Source organism: Panthera onca, chromosome A2 (genome assembly GCF_046562875.1).
Source record: "Panthera onca isolate mPanOnc1 chromosome A2, mPanOnc1 haplotype 2, whole genome shotgun sequence".
In the NCBI taxonomy this organism is placed as follows: Eukaryota; Metazoa; Chordata; class Mammalia; order Carnivora; family Felidae; genus Panthera; species Panthera onca.
The window spans coordinates 91,916,051-91,936,742 of record NC_138340.1 but is presented as its reverse complement, the minus strand read 5'-3'; the positions used below and the strand labels follow the sequence as shown (position 1 = coordinate 91,936,742).

Genomic DNA, 20,692 nt, shown 5'->3' with positions numbered 1-20,692 from the left:
TACGTCATTCCAGTTAATCACTAATAAACGTCCATTTTAAAAGGAATCTTCTACAGATGAATGAAAATAAATGGAACTCAGCACAATTATTACATATTAATTCCCCAAATTAGGATTTTTGCAATGTAAATTTGCTAATTATAGAATGAATCTTATTTTGTACAGAAGGACAACAGAAATTCCACTGGAATACATTGATTTCTCTGCTTATTTACCATCTTATTTAATTTAAAATTAAATATGTGACCAAGAAAATATTTATATACAGGCAGAATTTAGATCTTATTCTCTTAGCCAAAAAAATTCCCAATATGTTAAAAAAAAATAAAAATTTGGGGGCATCTTATAGATTTGTACTCCTTGTGCAAAAACTAATATTTTTACTTTTGCTCTAAGCTATGTTATCTGAGTAAAAACAATCCTTCATGCTTAAGATAGTTCTACATAAAGAAGAGTTCCCAGATTTACTGATTCTTTCTTTTCTCCTTTGTGATTGTTTACTGAGTGAAATCCATTGCAGAATTTTTACAGATGATTCACTTATTTAGAATTCCAGAAGAGATCACATTTCTTCTAAACAAACTAGAAATTTCCACTTCAGTCTACAAAGTAAGTACTGTGCCCAAAGTAATGTACTGGGCTATCAAAAATTTTTTTTCTATATATTACACCAACAATATTAAAGAAACTTTTCCACAGGAATATTTTAGATTTCTTCAATGTGAATGGAGGTCTAATTTCCTAAAACATTCCAACTATTTATTTCTTCTACCAGTTTATTTTATTAAGCAATTATACAGCATGCAGAATTTTAACTGGTCTTATACATCTTAAGATCCTGGATAAAGAATATAAGATCGAAGTTTAAAACATATAAATAATATATTAACCCCATTTGTCCTATTATAAAACTCAGGCAAATATATTTAAATATACTCAAATTAATTTGGCAACCAAACTCTAAATTAGAAAGTCTAGAAATAATCATTCCAGGAATAAAAAGCAAAATCATAATATTCAAATATACAATTCACAGAAAAGCGATCTTTTTTTTTTTTTTTTTCACAGCAAGCTTAGCTTTGGTATATTTAAAATTTTTAAATATTCAACGCAACACTTATATTACCAACTTAACAACTGCTTTACGGAAGCATGACAGTAACCTTTTTCTTTGACTACCAAACATGACATAAAGCTCACCATTTAAAATATTATCACATACTATGAATAGTTTCTCAAGCCATATAAGAGCAAGATTGAAAAACCCTATGATTTCTATATAGATTTAGGATTGCTGTTCATTTAGTTCAGTTTTGTTTTGATTTCTGGCCTGATTTGTTTGAGTGGTTCTGAGCATATGGCATTTTGAAGCACAGTAATCAAAGAACAAAGGATACTATTTGTTAACATTCAAGAAAGAAGGAAGAAGTAATCAAACCTGCTGCAAAATAATGAAATGTTCTGACTAATGGAATAATGTGTGATGGAACAGGCAGAAATCTGAAAATGCGACAGAAAAGCAGACCTCTTCTTAGAACTAGATGCTGAGTTTGTGCTGATTCCGGGAGGAATGTCGCTATAAAAAGAGTCACCATCTCCAGGCTTTTTTACATAATCTCCCTGGGGTAACTGTCTAAGGCATAATAAACATTTCAGAGTCAGAAAACAAGACACACACATGAACACAGACATATACAAATATTATTTTAGGAAAAAAAGAGGTAGGGGTAATGATCTACATGAACCAAATCTATAACAACACGTAAGATTATTAATAAATGTGACAAGTTTAAGTAAGTCATTCTAACTGCCAAGGTCAGAAATGCAATCGCTTAAGTCTTTACAGTCTGGATGAATAAAGCCTTGCTTCAGGGGAAAACTATGGAAAGATGAGGTTTTTCATTGTAACTTTATTATACTTCAAGATGTTAACTGCAGTTTTGTCTAAAAATAAATAAATAAATAAATAAATAAATAAATAAATAAATAAATAAATGGTGCTGAAGGAGACATGTCGGGACAGACAGTCCCTGCCCCTCATAAGGCATAGTTTTGTTTTTGTTTTTTTTTACTGTCATGAATAAACTATTTATGATTTCTAAATGTGATATAATGTAACCTTAATTGGTCTTCAAATAACAGATTAATTTCTAAGCCATGTCTATAATTTAATCCAAGTAAATTCTTATTAATCTGTTCAATTTGGAGTTTCACTGTTCATTTAAGAGGAATATGAAGAAACTGAAAGAGATTCAAACATCAATCAAAAATGTAATTCTATAACTGCACAGGAGAATATGTGAAGGAAGATGATTTAGCAAGAGGAAGAAGGGGTTGAAAACAATTCTTGTTGAGACTATAGGAAGATATTTATAGGTAGTTGGTGGGTGACCTCAGTTCTCTGTCTCCACCATAGAAGGATTACAACAAAGGAAGATCTACTTACTCTGTACTATTACTGACCCCACTTGCTCTGATTTTGAATTAACTACGATTAAAACAGACTTTTATTACTTTTCCTAAGGGAGGAGGGTAGAAAACTATAGAACAGACCACTCAATCTCAATAACCAATCATCAGCCAGTGCATGGACCGCAAACAGCCATGTGCATCCAAAACTTGATTCAGTTCCATTCAGAATCATTGTGGGAGGTGCCACAAACTGGTGCTGGATTGAGAATTTTAAAAAGAATATACTTAAAAAGGTATCCAACGAAGGCCACAGTTGCTAACTGCTTTTCCTACTTGGTCTTTCCTTAGTTACCATGCTTACCTTGGTTACTTGCTGATGCTGAATTCTATTTTATTTTTTTTCTATTTAAAAAAAAAAATTTAATGTTTATTTATTTTTGACAGAGAGACAGAGCATGAGCGGGGGAGGGGCAGAGAGAGAGGGAGACAGAATCCGAAGCAGGCTCCAGGCTTTGAGCTGTCAGCACAGAGCCCGACGCGGGGCTTGAACTCACAGACCGCAAGATCATGCCCTGAGCTGAAGTCGGATGCTCAACCGACTGAGCCACCCACCCAGGCACCCCTAAATTCTATTTTTAAAAAATGCTACTTTCAGATATTTGCCTTGCTTGTACTAATTCCCATTCTGTTTAAAATGTTTACAATACTGGATCATTCGCTCTTTGGAATGACTGAATACTTCTCTCGTATTTTTTCAATCCTATATACTCACACACCTCCATAAATTAAATTTTCAACCCATACGAAGCACATATAATAATTTATGTGATCCTCCCTTTCAAAGAAAGTCAAATTTCTCATTAGAATTGTATGTAAGACTAATTTTACCTATAACTCTGTGACACATATTCCTTCAAAATATTTTTAACCCCTTACGTGACTTCAGCTGATATTATAACCTTTTTTCTTTTTCCCAGTATATTACAAAACATTACTTTTTGATAAGAAATAAGACAATTCCCCCATATTCATAGTGTTAATAAGACAGAGGTGGTTGGATGGCTCAGCCACTTAAGCGTCCAGCTTTGGCTCAGGTCATGATCTTATGTTGGGCTTTGTGCTGACAGCTCAGAGCCTGGAACCTCCTTGTGAGTTCAAGCTTTGCATCAAGACCTGTGTTGACAGCTCAAAGCCTGGAGCCTGCTTTGGATTCTGTGTCTCCCTCTCTCTGCCCTTCCCCTACTCATGTGCACACACTCTCTCTCTCTCCCTCTCTCCCAAAAATAAACATTAAAAAATTATAAAAATATAGTAATACAGGACAAATGATACATATTCTTATTCAAGAGATCTTTAATCTCTGGAATCACATTTTCTGCCTTGCCTATGAGTAAAATATTCTATCAATGCTCAAAAAAAAATGATCTCAATAAAATCAGAGCTCTGTATGTCGTCTCAGGGAGGAAACTTTCCTTTTGGATATTAATATTATCAAAGAATGCCAAGGAACATCCATCAATATCACATTTCCAATAATAATCCTTATGGTTAAATCCTTTTCATCATCATTACCTTTAATGATCATCTGTATAAGTTGATGAGATGTAACTCACTACAAATTAAAAAAAGACAAGTTCCAAATCCACTTGAATTTTCCCATTAATCTATCCCCTAAATTACCTTCTCTTTACATGGTTCTAGCATTTGTGCATTTACCCAGGGTTCACTTAGCTGATCATGCAGGCTTAAATGGACTGCCTCTCATGACGGATGGGCTTAGATTTGTTGTTGGTTTGTTGTTGTTGTTTTAACTGTGCACATTTTACACTCCTTCAACATAATTCCTCTGCAGTGCATGGTCATCTATCACACAACGCACAAAACTCCTAAATGCCAAATATATCATAAACTGTGGGCTTCAGTCAAGGGGCTGGAAGGAAGTTCAAGTACAATGAACTTCTGGGGCATGGCCTTGTTTTTATCATGATGGGCAGATTAGATTCTTACCTACCTCTATTAGGAAGACTCCAAAATATAGACGCTACTCTGCATTCTCCTTACAATTCCATAAGGAATGCATGTAACTTTCTTCACATATTAAATGAATAAAAATGTTAATTATAAATTAAGAATTTTGTTAAATCTCTTAAGAATAATATTTAACATTCTTCACTGTCCAGAAATTTATCCTTCATCAATATCCATTACAGATTATAACAAACTGATTTCTTCTTGCTTAAACTTTAGTGAAGATAGAGAGTATCAGGTCCCCATGATCAATGAAATAATATTTCATCATTTGTTACATAAGATCATAAGTGACCAGCTAATTGATTCTTTAAAAAATTTTAACTGAATGTATTTTTCTAGTCTTTGTGACTTTCTTCTTAAATTTTGCTCATTTCATGGAATTTTGAATCAAGAAGTGATTACTACATTAGATGGCCTGACCAGTGCCAAGTTTTGTAATGGGAACATTATCTCATGTTTCCCACATTATATGCAAATATTGTAGACATGCGCATGAATTTTTATAAATAATGGCCAAATGAAAATAAAAGTTTATTTAACTAAATTCTTTTTCCTCAAGAAGGAACCCTCTTATGAGGGAAATCTGGTATTTCTTTAAAGGGTCCATTGAACCATAATATTTAATTTAATAATCCTTACACAGACTCAAAATGAGAATACAATGAGAAAAAGTAAGTCTTAACCTTCATGCTGAAGGAAGCATTTCTCCAATGTTTTGTTGGTACCTGGGTTGTCTGATATTGGAATTGTTACTTTACTGTTTTAAGAAATATTGTGTAATGTGTACCAAGTCACATTGACAGATGCATGAATGTCACTGAAATAATAATAATAATAATAGTAATAATAATAATGTAAAAACAAATTAAGATAGGTTTGAAAAAAATGAGGGAGGGTGGTTCACAAGCAGAAAATAAACTGGTTAAAAAGGATGAGAGAGAAAAGAAGTGGGGAAAGGGGTTTCTGCTTAAGGAATAGATCAGGAAGATATGATCTAGTTATTTATTCTATTTCACATTAATTATAATGATGTGTGTTCATTTCAGACAAAGGAAGAAAATATTTCAGCTCACTATGGATGTCTCATAAATCCAAGTTCAGATTAATGTTTTCTTATTCTATTGCTCTTTGCAAACCTATCTGAAAACTAAAGCTCAAACTTGTAATTCTTGTTACAAAGTATACAGATGCTGGGGCACCTAGTTGGCTCAGTTAGTGAAGCTTGAGACTCTTGATCTCGGGGTTATGAGTTTGAGCCCCCTGCTGGGTATAGAGATTGCTTAAAAATAAAACCTAAAAAAAAAAAAGTATACAGCTGCTAAATCCTAAAGCAATTATGCTAAAAATGTAAGTGATAGCATCAACTGAAAATATTATGGAAGTCTTCTTCCCTGAAGATTTTAAAGAAAAAGATCAATAGCCATCTATCCAACCACATGATGTGTAAGAACTCTCGGTGGCTCCTAGGTTACATGGTTCTACCCTTCACAAGGTAACATCAGCAGATTTAAAGTAATATCATTCATGTATTGGGTTCTGCCTCTACTGTGCCCCAGAATAGGATTCTATTTTTTATTAAGCAATTTGTAAACAAAAAGAAAACAATGGGTTTGCTTCACATCTTTTTGCCAGACCTGCTATTAAACCTATCATGCCAAGTTATCAAGCTCCTTCACAGAAGTACTTGCCTGACCTCTCCAATAATTTGAAAGTTATGCCCAATGGCATTTCTGAGCCATTATATCATTAGTAAGAATCTGATAACTAGCTACATATTTAATACGGTCTTGCACTTAGTGTCAAAGCAAACCTTTATGTTCGCAAATACCTATACCAGGTCAACCAGTATGTGTGGGTCTCATTCATATCCATGAATGCTGCCTTTCTCTTTGAGAATAACCACATCCACCTCCTTTATTTGAAGATCAGAAAAACACAAAGCCCTCAGAGACCACATACTAATAACTTCCCTTGCGATAATGCTTTATAGATTACAAAGAACTTTATCTGGTTTTAAAGTTGTGGAAAGTTTAAATGATTTCCCAAGACCACATCCTAGCAAGTGGATTTCTGATTTCTTGCCAATTGGTCCGCTCACCATGGAACCTCAGAGGAAAACCTACCTTAAAGGCAAGGATGACTCAAAATTCTTATTTCTATTTCCTGGCATCTTTTAGAACTGGACACATCTTTATTTGAATCCCTGACAATATTTTTATGAGACTATAAATTTCTTAATGCATCCTTTGTTCCATTCACCTTACCACCTGCTCTGTAACCATTGACAAATATTCTCAAAAAGGAAAGTCCTTCAGAAGATATTTATACATTTACGACTTGCTGATCTAAAGTCCACTGTTTGCTACTTCTCTACTTTGAGGATTATTATACAAGGCCTAAGATTCATTAGCAATGGACAGGGCAAAAATAAATAAAGTTTGTGATGAAACATATCAAAATACATAAAATAAATATCTGTCGAAGATGTGACAGCTCTCAAAATAATGAACTAGATTCCAAAAAAGTAACCAGATCGACAAAATGATGACTCAGTAATACCAGGAGGCATGAAATTTTATCAGACACATAACGAAAATTCTTAATGTAAAAATGTTAACTGTGCCTAAGCATATATTGAGATAGAATAAGAAACTGGTACACAGTTTTGCCTATGAATAATTTTTTGTACCGTGGGCAATCCCCTAATTCTGGATAATACTCTTGGTGAGAATGTGTCTTGGAGCACTGGTTTAGGTTTGCTTATGTTACACAGTAGTGACATTTTACTTTCTATCTTATATAGCTAGCAATATTAAATTACTTTAGAGTCTTAGCTACTATGGAAATGAGCCTGGGTCATCAATATTTGATCTTATTAGTCTAATTTTATTTTTCATTAGAGAAATCCACCAAACTTAGATTTCAGTGTGACTGATCAAATTCTACCCAACAGAAAGCTTAAATGATTCCAGCTCTTCTCCTGTAGTTCCAGACACTAGAATTTTAAACATATCAAAAAGAAATCTAGTTTTTAAAACTTAATTAATTTTGTTTAGGTTTACCTTTTACATTAATGATGAGTTAGTTACCCAGAGCAAGGTGAATATTTTCTATTATCTATGCTAACTGACCAAGATCTGCCTTGTGAGCACATTTATAGAGACTATACTAATGGCTAAAGTCTTCTAGGAATTTTAAATTATAACATGGAAGGAAACCGAATGAAAAAATGAAATCTGGTTGGGGAGTGAAAAGGTGTTATCACGTTTATTACTTCTTATTTCCAATCTGCCTCTGACATTTAATGGAACAGTGGGGAGAGTTATGTAGGAACCTGCACAGATATCTTGAGCACAAAACTAGTACTATGTGATGTGCAAGACCTGGTCTGGCTCATCTATTTCCAGGATATTTAAATGTTTTTATTGGGGCGCCTGGGTGGCTCAGTAAGTTAAGCGTCCAACTTCAGCTTAGGTCACTATCTCGTGGTCAGGGGATTTGAGCCTCGCTTCCAGCTCTGTGCTGACAGCTCAGAGCCTGGAGCCTTCTTCGGATTCTGTGTCTCCCTCTGTCTCTGCCCCTCCCCTGCTTGCGCTCTGTCTCTCTCTCTCTCTCTCTCAAAAATAAATAAACATTAAAAATTTTTATTAATAAATAAATAAATAATTTTTTGTATCAACAGCTAAGAACATTAATAATTTTTTAAATGTGAAAAGTGAAGGAGATATCTCAATATGGACTAATTTAGATTTAGAAAAAATAGGTATTTTTATAAAACTACATGAATGCTTTGTATCTCTTTTTATGCTGTTAGCTAAACACAGATTTTAAGGTTATGATGAATAGGGGTACCTGACTTTATGGGCTTTTATATTTATAAAAAAAGTACACTAGACAATCTGAGATTCTAATAATGCAAATCATTTCTTTACCTAGGCAATTACCTAATCAGTACAAAAATATTTTCTTAGGCAGAGATAATCAGGCCCATTAAGTACTAGGACATTCTCCTGAACCCAACACAGTGCCCACAGAAATGTTATCATTTATGAATGAAGTTACTAATATAACAACAAATAACAAATAAATTCCTTTATAAAGTACTAGGCAATAAGATTGTTTAAAAGATGAAGAAAAGCCAATTAATTAATGTAAACACAAGTGGTTCCTTAACATAGAGGAAGTTTGTTTTAGATGGAAAAAAATTCAATTCCACACATATTACTATAAAGGTAATACAAGTAACTGCTATTACTGTAGTATTGTTGGATGAAAGAACCATTAAAATTAAACAATAGGTCTATTTTAAAGTAATACATTCCTCAGCACCATTATTAAAATTATCATTTCAAGGTCATGAAAAACAAGATTGCTTTATCATTTCAACACAAAAACAAAGTCAACCTGATTTATAACTGCATGTATAAATTCCAAGGATGCTAACAGGATTTAAGCTTTTCAGTTATATGTTCAGGTTATTCTCATCACATACCTCTGTTCTCGATAATTTCTTTTCATGGACAAGAAGAAAAGGGGGGGAAAAAAAGAATTAGTTACCTATGGAAGTACATTCAGAGAGAGCACTAAACATAAAAGCTCTAACACTCATTGAAAGGTCTCTACAAAGGATTTTGAATTGCAGAACTAAAATGAGGAATACAGTCTCTCTCTTACACACACACACACACACACACACACACTCCTCACTTTATCTTTAGAAATGATACCAATGGATTAGTGACAATATTTTCAAATAACTATTTTTAAAAGCATAAATAAGCTTCAGTTATTAGAAAAATAACTGTCTTCTCAATATCAATTGTACCATATTTAACATTTAGTAATGCTCTAAAGTCAATCTTACTCAACTTACTTATATAAATTAACTGTGCTTCCATAGAAATAAAAATCATAATTCATTCCTTTTTGAATCTCTACCTGCAAACTAAAGCTCTTCCTAAGAATTTCAAATAGGAGAACATAACTGGACCCTAGAACATTTTATGTCATCATGTATGTAAAATATTAGAGTGAGTTAATTCACAGCTGTTATGGACCTTCTAATTTACCACTACTTACTGAAACTGTACACTGGAAATACTTTGTTCAAAGTTTAGTCTCTGTTTTTCACTAAAACAAAATTACATGAGTTTTAAAACACATGATCTTAAAAATGTGTCCTAGATGGTATAGTAGTTAAGACACCAGAACTCAAAAGAGTTAATTTTTAACTTTCTATCATGACCTAATTAAGTTTTAGTATTTTGAAGACAAGTTAGAAAGGCCAAGCAAGCAACTGAGTAGTGGGCTCCTTCCTCCTAGATCAAGCATGTTTCCATATTGCTTTCATTTGTAGCACCTTCCTCTGCCTATCTAGTCCAATACGTATATTGGCTTTTTTAAAAAAATTTTTAATGTTTACTTATTTTTTGGAAGCAGAGAGAGACAGAGCATGAGTGGCAGAGGAACAGAGAGAGAGGGAGACACAGAATCCAAAGCAGGCTCCAGATTCTGAGCTGTCAGCACAGAGACCAATGCGGGGCTCGAACTCATGAACCGTGAGATCATGACCTGAACTAAAGTCAGATGCTTAGCCGACTGAGCCACCTAGGCACCCCAAGTATCTTGGTTTAATGATGAGCTCATGAGAGTAAAAGTTCCAATTTGTTACTTATGATTTTTCATTCTTCAAACCACTGGATAGTGGGGGAGAGAATAAGCTCCAGAAGTTTTCTATTCAGTATGTTTTAATTTTATTGTCTCAGTGTGATTACGTGAGTGGTCTATCAGTTCCAAGTGAGTATTGCTCATTGCCTATTCCTGCCATTCCTTCACTCCAAGGCTTGGAGAAGGGGTAGAAAGTTTAATTGGAAGGATTAATGAGGAAATGAATTCCCACGTCCTACATCCATCTTTGAATTTCAAATAGAATATGAAATTCATGAATTTAATTCCTATATTAAAACTTAGACATTCTCTTTCTATTCTTAAACATATTCTGAATAAGTTTAGTAGCATTAAAACTTCCATCGTTTATGTTCAAACTATTTATGAAGAGGATACTGTTGTATGAATAAGATTGGTATTTTTCCTTAGTGAATATGCAAAGTACAAATATTCAGAAATGGAAAAAAACAGTGAAATCTCAAAAGAATTTCATAAAAATAAGAAATGATATAAAGAAATAAGTATTTTAATTCTAATTATTAAAGCAAAGGTAATTTCATTAGCAATAGGAGAAGTTTAGATTTCATATTTTCTGAAAAGTAATTTTTTTCCAAGATTGCAAAAACATGAAATACCAATTTGCATCAGTAGGTGGCAGAAAACTGCACACAATAGAACTAATAATTTTGCTTTCCCCTTTTCCCATGACCAATGAAACCCCTGAGCTACTTCAAGAATGCAAAGCTTCTGATGACAATTGCCACATAGGTCTTAAATCAGGGAAGTTGAGGAAACAGTGTTACTCCAAGATGGGGCTGATTCACCTGAGGTGTGAGGCAAGATCAAACAACAAATACACAGAAAAGCCTTCCTTTCAAACATGGGATTTTACAACTTCTAATGTTATGCTGAAATCAGCTCGTGCAAATATAAGTATGCAATATACCTGATGGCCTGCACATCAAAAAGGCCCATAGGTAGTGAGCATGTATGAGCCGGTATAGAGCTAGGTTCTCATTTAATCAAGGCAAAGCATTCCTACTGTGCTGTGCCCTCCTTCACTGGTCTAGGCTGTATTTACTATGCTGTGCTGAACTATATACTATGCTGTCTGGGTTGCTTGTTAATATAGCCTTCCACAAATGCCTTCTATATTTTAATGCCTTTAGCATATGAACTTTATTGTGGCAGTAAGTTAAATGTTTTCCATCAAAGAAACTCTTTCAGAGTTTTGACCTCGGAAAGAGCAACAGCCATGTACGCTTTTAAAGAAATTTCCTTTAACTCAACTGGTTTAAGACTATGTCAGGTAATAATAATAGTAATAGCACATAATTATATAGTGCCTAGCCTACTGAAAGGCTTGGGGTAATTTGGAAGCCTAAACTACTCTAATACCCAAGTCTTTCAGTGAACTAAGTTTGGTCTATGAGGGCAAAAAGGTGCTAAAATGTGGTAATGGCCAGAATGCCTAGAAAAAATTGCAGGCCCTTCAAAAGGGAGAAGCCCCGTTGGCCCGGGGTGCTGAGACATCATCATCAGAGATCAGTAGAACTATGATTTTAAGTTGAAATATTAAACATAACTTAAGGTTCACCATATTTAAGTGTCAATTTATTAAATTTAAATAATTTACTTGAATACTAAGGAAAATTTTTACATCATAAGATGTACTTTAAAAGGAAGTTGAACATATTAAATATATAAATAAGTTTGGAATTTTTGAAGTCATTTACTCAGCTAAATGTTCAACGAGATGCAGGATTCAAAAGTTATATAATTTATAACTTTTTAAAAATTATATATAAGAACTAAAAACTTGTAAATTGAACTTGGAAGCTTAAGAATTAGGTTGTAGGGGTACCCAGGTGGCTCAGTAGGTTAAGCATCTGACTTCAGCTCAGGTCATGATCTCACGATTCGTGGGTTCAAACCCCATGTTGGGCTCTACGCTGACAGTGTGGAGACTGAAGCCTGCTTCAGATTCTGTGTCTCCCTCTCTCTATGCCCCTCCCCACTCACGCTCTCTCTCAACAATAAACACTAAAAAAGGAATTAGATTGTAAAAGTTATAGCTTAAAGCTGAATTTTAATTTGAACAAATAAAATAATCTCTGAACAGTATTTTCTTCACACACAAAAACCCAATATTAACAAATAATAGTTATCTCCTTCATACTGCCTATGAAGATAAAGAGGTTTTGTCCTCAGCAGGATGCAAGGCCATACCAAGTACGCAGCCAACAGAGGTGCTGCTGCTGTTCTTGTCAATATTGATGTTATCACTGGGGTGGTTAGTAAAGCACTATGCTCCCTACATAACTATCTTGCCTAGATTTTTGGATATGGGTTTAAGTCAAGAGAACCTGTGTCACTAAAGAGCCAATCCACACAGCCTTAGTTTAAGACACAATTTAGATTGATTTCACTTCACACCATGGTTTTTAAAACAATATTCTTTACTTTGAGAATAGAAGGCAGTTATTTCAAAATCTATTTTCAAGAATAATAAATCATGATTACCTCTAATCATGCCAAGAATAATCACTGATTGCATGTTCAGCCAGAATGATTTTCACTGAAAATGCTACAAAACTTTCTAGATGTTTAATTCACTTAAACAAAATGTTTTAAAGTATATTTTGATAGTAACAATACTGAGACATTTCACTTACTTATAACCCCATGCAGTTATTCCTAATATGAGGGCCAGCACCAAGATAGTGCCAGCGATTATGCCTATTATGATATTGGTACCAGCAACACCTACAGGGAAAAAAGAAAACAATGAAGATCAAGTGTATGTAATTGAAATTTTGATACAAAGTTCTTTCAGGAACTTTATTCTCCATATTTGGAATCATGACACTAACAAAATTATTTGTTTTAAAAAGTGGGTATTGTTTTCTTTTACCAGTCTCAATGTTAGAGAATATTTTTTTTCATTTAATGTTTTTGACCTACAATTGATACGCTGTTGTAGTGGTTTCAGTTGTACAGCATAATGATTTGGTATTTGTACATACTGTGGAGTAAAAAAATGGGTGTTTTTTTAAAAGGATAAAAAAATCAACCATTACTTAGCAATCCCCATCAACTGTTTTTTAAAAAATAATTCTTGGCTTACATTCCCTTTTAATTCTTGTCCCAGTGCGTTCTGCAGTTTTATTTTCCATGTAATTTTCTCAAAAATAAGATGAGGTCAATGAACTACAAGAAGAGTAAAGACTGAAAAAAAGGGAGGGTAAGGGTGACCCTACTATATTGCCATAGCACTTTCTGGACAAGAACTTGTAGAAATTCATGTTCTTTTTTACTCTGACCTCTTCCTCAGGAATTCCAGAGCTGTTACAGTCTTTGTCTCTCCATCTTTTTTTTTTTTTTTCAAGTTTATTTATTTTGAGAGAGAGAGACAGCACATAGAAGAGAGAAGAGAGAACATGAGTGGGGCAGGGGCAGAGAGAAAGAAAATCCCAAGCAGGTTCTAAGCACTGTCAGCGCAGAGCCCAAAGCAGGACTCAAACCCATGAACTGTGAGATCATGACCTGAGCCAAAATCAAGAGTCGGATGTTTAACTGAATGAGCCACCTGGGTGCCCCCATGTCACTCCATCTTGACAACTTATGCAAAGTTCTTATTGCTCCCACTTGTACGTGTGATACACTGTCACTCATATATAAGCTCCTTAAGAGAGAAAACATGTCTACAGAGTTATACAATCAGTGCTCAGGTGATACAGATAATACAAGCACGGGGCTTGTAGTTCCCAGTCTTTGTAACAATGGCTGGCATCCTAGAGAAGGAAAAACCAAAGACAGAGTGTAGTGAGCAGGAGATCAGTGCTGGTCAGGCATGAGAGTGAGGCAGCAGCAGACTGGCAGAGGGCCAAGACTGGGCTGACTCTCAGGATTCAGTAATGGCACTGTTGTGTCACCACCTGCTGTCAGATAGGCAGAGATGTAATCCATAGGGGAGATCATGGTGGTGTGAGTGGCCCAGTAAGTCAAAGCCTTGGTCAAAATGCTCAAGTGACAGCCCAAGAGCAGAAAAGACTGATCAGAGGCCTGGCTGTTTTGCTGATAATGATCTGCACCACACATTTCAATCACCCAGATCTGTTTCACTCAGAGCAGCTCAGATCTCTTTTTGTCTGCTGCACTCATGAAGCATCCTTCTAGATGTCAACCATCAGTGATCATGTGCAACAGAGCAGATGGCAAATCCCCATGACAGAAGTGGCAGCCTCCTTGTCTGGGAGCCCTCAGTAAATCATTTCGGGAGTAGGGCATCTGAGGAAACTGGCAGACTCCACCCTGCCCAGGTCCTCTGTGAGATGGGTGGATGCAGAGGACCTTCTGGGTCAGTGGGGTTTTCTCACTGTAAGGCCTGGCATGTCTGTATTCTCTTCCTTTTCTTCCAGTGATTTTTAACAGGGATCAATAAACTTGGATGCCAGCCTGGTTATTTCTAAGTAATGGTAAGACTTTTGACAAGTCATTTAATCCATGGATCTGAATAGCCACATCTCTGCTTTAACTGCTGAAAAGAAGCTCCACATTACCATTGCTAAGGCTGAGGATACCAGAATCTTAATTCTTTCACTTTCCTTGCTAAAGTCATCTTGGCTAAGCATTTTAACCTGTCTGGATGATTACAATGAACATACTTCTTTTTTCTCATCCTTTGGAAGTGAATGGACTTCAGAATTTGAGAACTTCTGTATGTAGAACACTCAATCATGAAAGATAATAAAATAGTTTAAAAGGGGACCTCTCCTTGCAAAGTATGCGTTCTTTCAACTATCTGCATTTAATTTCTACTTCTCCAGTTGGACCATTCTAGCTTTTAGATCTGCACCTGTTGTTTATTATCCATGTCCTTAATCCCCTTCCAGGCACCTTGGCTAAGGTTACTACTTCTAGAATTACCTACAGTTCAGGCTACAGAACTCGGGTTGAATACAGATGAGATTCTATAATGAAAAATATTAAAGTCGGGGCACCTGGGTGGCTCAGTCTGTTAAGCATCCGACTCTTGGTTTCGGCTCAGGTCATGATCTCATGATTCGTGAGATTGAGCCCCACCCACCTCAGGCCCTGCACGGATAACCCAGAGCCTGTTTGGGATTCTCTCTCACCCTCTCTCTCTCTACCCATCCCCTGCTCATGCTTGCTTTCTTCTCTTTCTGTCTCTCAAAATAAATAAATAAACGTAAGAAAAAAACACACATTAAAGTCAACAAGATATTTAAAACTCAATTCTTCAACTGTTTTTTTTTCCTACGTATTCAGTCCCCAAATATAAAATTCTTCCCTTAAATTCAGACAGTTCAGAAAGAGGACTACTGCTTTTTCACTTAACTTCTAGGGTTTTGTTGTCAGCTCCCAAAAATAGAATACTTGAAAAATCTCAGTCTCATGTAGGACAAGATGAGGCTCAATCAGTAGACTAAGTTATATTCAATATTACACATGATTACAAGTTAATGGAAAATATCAACTTCATATTGTAGATCCCAGTTGTGTTTTATAGTTGAATTATAATCTAAATGAAACTGTCTGAAGAGTTTCCTTTAGTTATGCATAAAACGATGTAATGGCACCAAATCCAGTACCTACCATTGCCAGACAGAGTAATGCCAGTCTTGGAGTCCTCATTGTGAGGGAAGTAAGTGCTGCAGTCTGCACCCACCCAGTGTCTGTTACACACACACTTCAGCTCATTACTGCAAACCTGAAATCCAAAATCAATCAAGAGGAAACGTCAACTCTCTGATACAATGGCATGAAAACTAAAGAGTGATTTCCAATTGTTATATGCCTAGAATTTGATGGTACTGAAAAATTATCGGTACTTTCTTCTTCATACTAATTACCTTATTTCTCACTCAAGTACCCAAAATAATATTTTCTAGAGATCAGCAGTTAGACCCAAAGGGAAAAATGAATTTTAACAGGGGAAATGAGTTTACAGTCCAAAAAGAAACCAATGAAATTACTGTTTTGAATTTCATTAACTTAAATTTTATAGGAGGGAGGTTTTTATTTTTTTATTTAAAAAAAATTTATAGGAGGGAGACTTATAAAACTAAGCAGAAATACAAGCATTTGCCAATTATCTAATACAAACGTTTCTTTCTTCCAAACATAATGTCAGGAATTCTAGATGAAGACATTGTTATCATTAGCATGAATGAACAAGAAATAATTTCAATGTTTTTGCCCTATCCCCCAAAAAGCATTTCCGCTAACATTTTCTTACTTATTAAAGAAAGAAGACTTATTAGACTCATCTATAGGAGCAGAACTACTTACCACATGCCTTCTCTATTTTCATTTGGTGTAAGAATTCCTATCCTTTGGCAAAAAGTTACTAGTAAGACCTCCCTAAGAAACTTCTTGGCACATTCCTGGGGATCTACGTGGAATGACCAGGATTAAAGGCTGACAATTTCAGGACAGGGATCCTTCACCTCAACTGGATATTATGACCAGTTCAAGCAAAGAATCTGGTGAGGGTAGAAAGAAAATCATAGTACATGCCAAAAGAAAAAGAAGTGAAAATTATTTTATTAGTATAGGAATTCCTAACTGAAAATGAGAAAACTATAGTCACTAATAGAGCATGTTTATCTAAGCTACAAATTTTGTTATCTAGGACTAACATTATCAGATAGATATATGACAGAAAGAATAAAATTTAGTATTTTATACAATGCCATTATTTCTATTCATTTGTTGATAAACACTTCCCTGAATTATTCAGTTTTCATTTCGAGGAGTTATCCTCAGCTGATACACACTCGGTGTGGCCACAACAGGTACTTATGATCTGTTCTAATTGCTTAGTGCCTGGACAATACGAATTGTTAAATACTGTGGCCAATGATATTCCCTTTTACACCCTTTTTAAAAAACCCCATTACAGTTTATTAAAATTTGTCTCCCAGATCACTTGTAGAAAACTGGCCATTATACTTCTATTATATGAGATCACATTAACATGATAAGAAAGAAAAACAGAAGAATTTGGTTAGGAAAACTATACTTTTTCTTATTCCCAGGCTTGCACAGATTACGCAAGAGAAAATATTCCAGTGACTATGACCAAATAACTGTTTACATGCCAGCTAGAAACACGGATAAGCATATTTTCCATTTTTACAAAATAAACAGGTTAGGGTCATGTCTATTTCTTTTTTTTTTTTTTTTTAATTTTTTTTTTAATGTTTTTATTTATTTTTAAGACAGAGAGAGACAGAGCATGAGCAGGGAAGGGGAAGAGAGAGAGGGAGACACAGAATCGGAAGCAGGCTCCAGGCTCTGAGCCATCAGCCCAGAGCTCGATATGGGGCTCGAACTCACAGACTGTGAGATCATGACCTGAGCTGAAGTCAGACGCTCAACTGACTGAGCCACCCAGGCGCCCCCTTTTTTTTTTTTAATTTTTTTTTAATGTTTTTATTTATTTTTGAGACAGAGAGACAGAGCATGAGCAGGGAAGGGGCAGAGAGAGAGGGAGAGGTCATGTCTATTTCTGTGTTACAAAAGAATAGAGGAGTTTCCCTATGGCAAGGTACTGAATACTTACTCCATTTCCTGAACAAACAGTGCCTTCTTTATTGCTTAAGCAAGTACTAAAGTTGAAGGAAGCCACAGGAAGACACCTGTGTTCTAAGCACATCATTTGGGGACCACAAGGTGTCCCATCTTCCACATAGCCAAGATCTACATCTTCCTCAAGCTTCACGTGCCCACCACTAAAAAAAAGGAAGCAAAAAGAAAATAGGATTGTATTAAGTCACATTCATTTTGAGAATCTGCTTTAAAAAACTAAAAAGTGGGCAAGAAAGTATTGCCCACTTATTGTACAACTGCAATAAAGTCGTACAGTGCTCTCTCTTCCACCATATATTCCTCCTTGGAAGAAACTACTTTCTACTCTATTTTCTATTCATTATCTAATAAAAAACAACAGCATGAGCATTTTCTTCCTTTAAATGAAGAAAGCAATTGAATCTTTTGATCTAATGCTTTTGAGATATTGACATATTTTAGAATTTGAACATAATTATTATAGCAAAGGTCTGAATTAAAATAGCTTTATCATTTTGCCTTGGATATCATGTACAAGTCAAGTGAGGCATTATTGCTAGGATTTGATTTGGTAGTTGTAATTGTAGGTTTCAAGATTTCAAACATGTTTCAAACAAGCATGAGAACTCGTCTGGGTTTACATTTCCCAAGAAGGTTAATAATTTAAAAATTATATTAGAGAATGGCTAAAATATTTAACTTCACTATTCAATAGAGCAAGCCTACATGTTCTATAGAAATTTAAAAAACCAGAATGAGATAAAAATGTATATTCATAGTTGATTTACTCATATGGTGCCATGTCAATGCCAGCACATAAATCTCAATTCTTTTTATTTATTTTTATCAAAATGACACATGCATACAGTTTAAAGAGTCATTCAGATAAATCAGTTTTTTAAACGCAATAAAGTCTTACAGTGCTCTCTCCTCCACCATATATTCCTCCTTGGAAGAAACTACTTTCTACTCTTAATTGATTCTTTTGTTATTTATCCACACATTTTTAAATAATGAGTGTTACTATTTTTTATTTTTCCATTTCAGATATTAGCAACCAACTTACCTCTATGGAACTTGAAGATTTATGTCTTTTTCCTATACCCCCATCATAAATTTTGTTTAATGAATAGTTAAATCAATAATAAAAAGGCACATTATTACGACTATGTAAATGTTATTCAGTTGAGTGATACAGTGTGCCATAATTAAGTCTTTTCTTTCCTGCACAACTCTTCATTTTCCCTCAAATTAGCAAGTCTCTTATTTGTTGTTTTTGCCTACTTTTTAAGAATCTGTCACCAATGTAAAACTGATCAAACTCTGCTAACCCCAAATCCATACTCGAGATGTGTCTTGAGCATCAGTTCATCTTCCTGCAGAAATCTCTCCTGGAGTTTCCATCTGCAGTCTGCCCTGCTCCTGTCTGATCTAGTTGTCTACTGTACCTTGTGGAAAACTTGAACACTTGGATTTCCCCTCACCATTCATTGCAGGATTGCCCTGTCTTCATGGTGGGTATTTTGTTTCCTACATGCACAGCCTTTCTCTTAGTTTACTCTTTGATTTTGGTGGAGTACAATTTCACCAATAGCTTCCTGAGAAATGGTACAGGGCAATAAATTCAGGGGCAACCTGAATATCGAAAAGTGTCTCTATTTTCTACTTTCACACTTGATTGATAAGGTACAGAAATAAGGTACAGAACTTATTTCAAAAATCATGTTCTCCATTGTCTTCTGATTCCCAGGGCTCCTGTTAATAAGATTCCAAGTCTGATCCTTTTTTTCTCCTCTCTGGAAACATCTGGGATTCCTTTCTTTGTCCTAAGGTTGTGAAATTTCACAACGACATGTTTAAATGTGCCTCTAATTTCACTCAGTGTATTTGGCACTGGTGAACCTGTCAATGTAGAAACTCAAGTCTATCCATTGTAGACAATCAAAGTCACTCATTGACAATTTCTTCCCTGGTATTTTCTCTGTTCATCGTGTCTATTCTAACTTGGTGAGGTTTTCTCTATGGTTCCATTCCTTTGCTGCTTTTGCCCTACTTTCTGGGAGATAATTTCAACTACTGAGTTTAATTCCTACCTCCCTATTTTAAAATTTCCAACAGCATTTTATTTCTATGAATGCTCATTTTTTTTAATTTTTTTCTATTTTGAGTAAGAGACACAGCAAGCGAGCAGGGGAAAGGTACAGAGGGAGAAAGAGAGGGAATCTTAAGCAGGCTCCACACTCAGCATGGAGCCTGACACAGGGCTCAGTCCCACATCTCTGGCATCAAGAGTCGGATGCTCAACCGACTGAGCCACCCAGGCACCCCTGCTCTTCATTAAATAGCACTTTATTCTGGTTTCATGATAGAAATATCTTATCTCTCATAAATATTGACAGGTGCCTTTTTTTTCTGGCTCTTTTTAACTCTTTGTGTATGTGTGTTAGAGCCTTTATTCACATGTCTGATAAACTGCTCATATTTGAGTTAGGAAATCAGATAAACTATAGGAGATTTTAGGGCTTTCTGGCTGAACATCAATGAGGCTAGACCACTTCCATATACCCTGATATCAATATTGCCGGCTATCCTTCAGTTTGGAAACCTGCTTTATTATCTGCAGAATGTAAAGCTCAAATCTTTATTGGGAGGGTGAGCAATCCCCAGTTTAGGTGGGTCAGGCAGTAATCTGTTAGCAGACTTTCAAGTATCTTCTTTAATTTTAGCCCTTCCTTGCCCCAAATCCTTTACTCCCTCTTGCAGAAGTAGATGATGCTACCAATTTTTGAGCCTTTTGGGAACTAACTTTATAACTGGGCTACCTCTCAGTTTTCCCCGTTACTGACTTAGCAATTCAGCTTTCTTAGTTTTTTTTTTTAATTTTTTTTAACATTTATTTATTTTTGAGACAGAGAGAGACAGAGCATGAACGGGGGAGGGTCAGAGAGAGGGAGACACAAAATCTGAAACAGGCTCCAGGCTCTGA

General features: G+C 35.2%; 1 protein-coding gene across 20 annotated transcripts in view; it reads right to left on the bottom strand.

The window, feature by feature from the left end:
• ADAM22 (ADAM metallopeptidase domain 22) overlaps positions 1 to 20,692 on the bottom strand; it is a 236,042-nt gene that overhangs the window by 22,701 nt on the left and 192,649 nt on the right. For 10 of the 20 annotated variants that reach the window (XM_060632418.3, XM_060632400.3, XM_081795026.1 and 7 more), the window contains 5 exons: positions 17,702 to 17,870; positions 15,730 to 15,844; positions 12,786 to 12,876; positions 8,936 to 8,953; positions 1,439 to 1,633 (listed from right to left, as the gene is read on the bottom strand). In XM_060632418.3, coding sequence (XP_060488401.1) covers positions 1,439 to 1,633; positions 8,936 to 8,953; positions 12,786 to 12,876; positions 15,730 to 15,844; positions 17,702 to 17,870 — 588 coding nt within the window. The remainder of the gene's footprint in view (positions 1 to 1,438; positions 1,634 to 8,935; positions 8,954 to 12,785; positions 12,877 to 15,729; positions 15,845 to 17,701; positions 17,871 to 20,692) is intronic. The other 10 variants (XM_060632406.3, XM_081795028.1, XM_060632409.3 and 7 more) reach the window with 2 other exon arrangements.